At 44.8% G+C, this 5,262-nt stretch overlaps 1 protein-coding gene across 1 annotated transcript in view; it reads right to left on the reverse strand.

The window, feature by feature from the left end:
• The window catches only part of LOC107570741 (kinesin light chain 1-like), a 7,516-nt gene extending 2,390 nt beyond the window's left edge, over positions 1 to 5,126 (reverse strand). The window contains exons 1-6 of the mRNA XM_016256997.1: positions 5,075 to 5,126; positions 4,884 to 5,006; positions 3,779 to 4,001; positions 2,442 to 2,529; positions 2,139 to 2,240; positions 1,772 to 1,945 (exon numbers count right to left, since the gene is read on the reverse strand). Of these exons, the coding sequence (XP_016112483.1) occupies positions 1,772 to 1,945; positions 2,139 to 2,240; positions 2,442 to 2,529; positions 3,779 to 4,001; positions 4,884 to 5,006; positions 5,075 to 5,126 (762 nt within the window). The remainder of the gene's footprint in view (positions 1 to 1,771; positions 1,946 to 2,138; positions 2,241 to 2,441; positions 2,530 to 3,778; positions 4,002 to 4,883; positions 5,007 to 5,074) is intronic.
• Positions 5,127 to 5,262: the final 136 nt, after the last annotated feature.

The following is a 5,262-nucleotide window of genomic DNA, read 5'->3' on the forward strand; positions in this document are numbered from 1 at the left end:
CTCACACACACACACACTCACTCACTCACTCACTCACACACGCACGCACTCACACGGAGTGAGAGACAGCAGATCAACATTCACACACACACACACTCGCACACACTCACTCACTCACTCGCGCGCACACACACACACACACACACGTGCACACACTCACTCACACTCTCACACACACACACACACACACACACACACTCTCTCACACTCACACACACTCATCTGTCTCTGTTGGATGATCTTCATCAGCAGTGAACGCTCTCGTCTCTCCGCAGGCGTCCTGCTTCCTCAAACAAGGCAAATACAAAGAAGCCGAGGTCCTGTACAAAGAGATTCTGACCCGCGCTCACGAGAAGGAGTTCGGATCGGTGGATGGTGAGTGACGTTCAGAGATGCTCACAATGAAGCTGCTGCAGGTTTGACAGAGAAAACATGAACATGATTCCATGCACTTCAGTATTTCAGTATGAATCATTGTGGTTCGAGAATCTAGTGGTTATGAATCAGACTTTATTTAATGAGTGTTCAAAAGACTGACCCTGAGTCCAGTCTGATACAACAGAGAGCATCATGGGTAATGATGTCACCTGTGTGTCGGTTTCCAGCTGAAAACAAGCCCATCTGGATGCACGCGGAAGAAAGAGAGGAGATGAGCAAGGTGTGTGTGTGTGTGTGTGTGTTGATCTGCTGTCTTACTCTGTGCGTGCGTGTGTGTGTGTCTGTGTGTGTCTGTGTTGATCTGCTGTCTTACTCTGTGTGTGTGTGTGTGTGTGTGTGTGTGTGTGTGTGTGTGAGAAATATGAAATTTAATGATAACCCAAACTATGAAACTAAAAGCACCAGTATGTAGCGGCAAGTCTTAATGAGTGAGTCATTCATTCATTCATTCAACTGATTCATTCAGAAACGAAGCAAGTGACTCCTTATGAACTGAATCATTGACTCACTCGATTTGTCCTAAACCGTGGATTCATTCAGCAATGACTCACCGCTGTGTGTCGATCGTTCTTGCAGTGGCTTTTTTATTTGCAAAACTGGGCAAAAAACTGACAATATTGTGTCTAAAATGTAACACAATAGTAATGTCTTGTTTATTGTTCTGTTCAATATCACATTTGCAGTCGTGCAGATACTGCGGAAAAACATCACTCTAGCTGGTGTGATATTACTAAACTATATCATATGATATAAATATAAGAGAGTCATTTTTGCCCTCATATCCTAAATTTTAGACGCATATAACTGCATTCTGATAGACTTCATCATGCATTCAGTGTAAGATGACGGACAAGTCTGGACTTTAAATGCATTAAACATTTGAATGCACTATTTCTCCATAATCGACAGCCCTGTATAGAACACACATGAAGTACAGCTGCACACAAAAGGCAGACGCTCTGATGAATTCTGCTGCAGCTCTGCTCATATTTGCATGATGAGGGTAAAATGCAAATGCAGCCGCTTATCAAGCGTGTGTTTAAACCGGCTGCAGAAGCGCTGTTCTCACACTCAGTGCTGGGGGAACGCATTACAAGTAACACGAGTTACGCCATCAGATTACTTTTTTAAAGTAACTAATAAAGTAACACAATACTTTTTCATTTAGAAGGAAATATCTGAGTTACTTTTTCAAATAAGTAGCTCCAGTTACTTTGTTTCCATGTATTGAGTGACAGCTGTGGTGTTGCCATGGTGACAGAAATCAGGAGTAACACAACATTGTAATCCATCACTTTTAAAAGTAACTCTCCGCAGCACTGCTCAGACTCACCAGGTTGTTCTTGGTTTTGGCCACGTTGGGGTCGTCTGGGCCGAGCCGACACTCGTAGATCTCCAGCGCTCTGCAGTAATAATACTCCACCTCCTCATACTTGCCCTGATTCTGACACAGCAGCGCCAGGTTATTCAGCTGCTTCGCCACGTCAGGATGATCCTTCCCCAGCACCTGACAGATACACACACACACAGACAAGGCTAATTCATTAGGACAATCATTTAAATGCAAGAGTTTAAATAAATAAACAGCTGCTGTCAGTGTTTAATGACATTCTGCTGCTCCATCAAAACTCCTCAGGAGACGAGCGAGTAATCGCTCATCTCACACGGCAGAGATCTCAGTGTTGACGGTGAGCACTGACCTTCTCTCGGATCTCCAGAGCTCGTTTACACAGCGGCTCGGCCTCCTTATACTTGCCTCTCTTCCCGTACAGCACTGCCAGATTATTGAGAGTGGCTGCAACCTGAAACACAAGAGCAGAAACCAGCTGACCATCTCACAAACACATCACATAACAAACCATAACCAACACTGATCTCATGAGACGCGCGGCTCTGAGAGAGTGACACTACTATTGCATCCTCAAAACAGTTCGTAAGAAGAGCTGCAGTTTTTCCTGTTATTGGGAGTCTGAATCTGAACGGATTAAATACAGATGACTTACAGCAGGATGGTCTTTGCCCAGTGTTTTCTCTCTGATGGAGAGAGCGTCGTTCAGCAGGTGAGCCGCCTCTTTATATTTATTCTGATCCCTGAGACACACACACACACATTTTATTATTTTATTTGGATCCACAAGACAAGCAACAAAAACAGAATCCAAATACCTTGGGAAGTCAGTTTGCAAGGTACACATGGCTAACATACAGTCACAAGTCCTGATATTTATAGCATTCAACACTCAAGGATTGACAAAACATCTTCGTTTCCATATGTGCATACTCCCTATAGTGGCTGAAACTGAACAAAATTTTGTGAGTTTTTTTGCAATCCACTGGGCAGTCCTTTAATCACATTCTTGTGCACATGACCTAAGCTTCCAAACACTAGGGTGATTAACTTACAGTGATAGTCAAGTTGATGGATGGCTTCAACCAATGGCTGATATTTCAGCAGTTTGGAAAGTGCTGGTAAAACTTACTGTCTTTATGTATTGTTTTCAAGTCCTTTACAATCAGATCAGCCAAGCGATCATGTGTGGACACATACAGTCCTTTGTAACAACAACATCCATTTAAGATGTGGGCAACCGTTTCATTTTTCTGTCGATTGTGATGTAACAGACAGTAGGAGTTGTAATTTGACGGGTACCATACTGACAGATTGTACATAGTTGGGAGACATTGTAGTCGTGCTTTAATCATAAAAATTAGGATATCCTCTGAGATTGAAAAGTTTGTCAAATCAGAGTGGGATACTGAGTGCTCAGCCGATTGGAGAAGTGCTAATTTTCCCTGTAGTTTCAAGCCCATCCAGTGCTGGGCATTTTGGGTTTTTCACACGCACGCACACTCACACACACACACACACACACACACGCACGCACGCACTCACACTCACTCTCACTCACTGACACACTCACACACTCACACACACACACTCACTCACACACACTCAGTCACGCACACTCAGTCACGCACGCACACACATATACACACACACACACAGACACACGAAAAATTAGAACATCCTCTGAGATTGAAAAGTTTGTCAGAACAGAGTGGGATACTGAGTGCTCAGCCGATTGGAGAAGTGCTAATTTTCCCTGTAGTTTCAAGCCCATCCAGTGCTGGGCATTTTGGGTTTTTCACACACACTCACACGCACACGCACACACACATACACACATATACACACACACACACTCACTGACACACACACACACACACTCACGCACACACACACATATATACACACGCACACACACACACTCACACAGACGGTGAAGTCAGCACATGATGGTGATAGTGTGGTGAATCACTGTGAAGATCGCTCTCTCACCTGTACACGAGTGCCAGGATGTTGAGCATGGTGGCCACGTCTGGATGGTCGTGTCCCGAGGTTTTCTCCAGATCCTCCAGAGCTTGTTTGCAGAGTGGCACAGCCACCTCGTAGCGGCCCTGAGACGCGTACTGGATCACCAGGTTATGCAGCGTCCGCAGCCGCGCGGGGATCTCGTAGCCGCCCTGCGCCGCCGCCACCGCCGCACTGTTGTGCTGCTGCACTGCAGAGGGCAGAGGTCAGAGGTCAGAGCAGGCTTAACGACAGACGCTCACCTGAGACGACACAAAGCCACTAGAAGGCAAGCCTGCAACTAGGGATGCAACAAATGTTTGGCAACCGAAAATATTCAGCCAAAAATAGCAAATATAATAATTGGAGAATAACCAGAAAGACCAAATAAATTGTACCGAACAATGACGTGATGCAATCAAATAGAAGCGTGCACTAATGCAGCAAACATGTCAGCAGAAGTGTCTGAGAAAGACGCAAAATCATTACAGCACCGACAGCGAGAGACTGTTTAGCTCTGCATCACACGTCTCGATGAGAAGAGGAAGGGCTGCTGCTGGTTACTGTATGATGAGTAAAATCACCAAATGGCCTTAAATTAGTAAAATTTGTGAATTCTAAAACACACACGGATTGCATGTGTTCTGCCAGCGCTGACGAGCTCGTTAGCCAGGGTTCAGAGTCCAAATCTGCGCTGAAACAGTGTTACTCGTCAGCTGCTCAGCCACATTTTGATCAATTCTTACAATAATATGTGCAACAAACATTATTTATAAATCTGCTGTTGTCAACAAAGAGGTCTTCCTGCGGGTTTCTGCCAAAATAAAAGCTCCATCGACATTCATAAATGTTAGTATTGTAATTGTACTGTTGTTCTGTAAAATAAAATAACAACAGGTGGCACTTCTCATTCATTCCTATAGGATCCGTAAACGGTGACTGAGTGTCGCACAACTCTGACTGAAATTCAGTGACGTCAAGGCTGTGATGTGATGGTTAAGGCACACGTGATCCTTCTCCAATAGTAAGTAATACAGACCCTCTCATCTCCCTATAGCAAGATAATCTCTGGCCTGCAGTGATGTTCACTCACTTCCTTGAGAGTGTTCCTCCTCATCGTTAGGAAAGAGATCGTCCAGAGAGTCCTTGGGCGGCTCACCGTCCTTCTCCTCCTGGACAGACCGAGAGAGAGACAGAGACTGTGAGACGTGCAGCACTGTGTTCACGTTGAGCTCACATCATGACTGTAATTATGAGCTCTAGACCTGTACAAACTACACTCACTGCTCCGGGATAGAACTCCTAAAGAACAACATTCATCTTTGCAGAAAGTCATAATTACAGGATGGAAACCGCATGAAAGAAGCTCCTTCACTGGATCATTGGATTAAAACCACTAGAAAGGCTTCAGATGGACACACTTTCTGTCCCTGTGCTGCAGAGGAGCTGAGATCTACACAAGCTCCAGCATT

The sequence above is a fragment of the Sinocyclocheilus grahami genome, unplaced genomic scaffold, assembly GCF_001515645.1.
Source record: "Sinocyclocheilus grahami isolate Dianchi unplaced genomic scaffold, SAMN03320097.WGS_v1.1 scaffold1499.1, whole genome shotgun sequence".
NCBI lineage: Eukaryota > Metazoa > Chordata > Actinopteri > Cypriniformes > Cyprinidae > Sinocyclocheilus > Sinocyclocheilus grahami.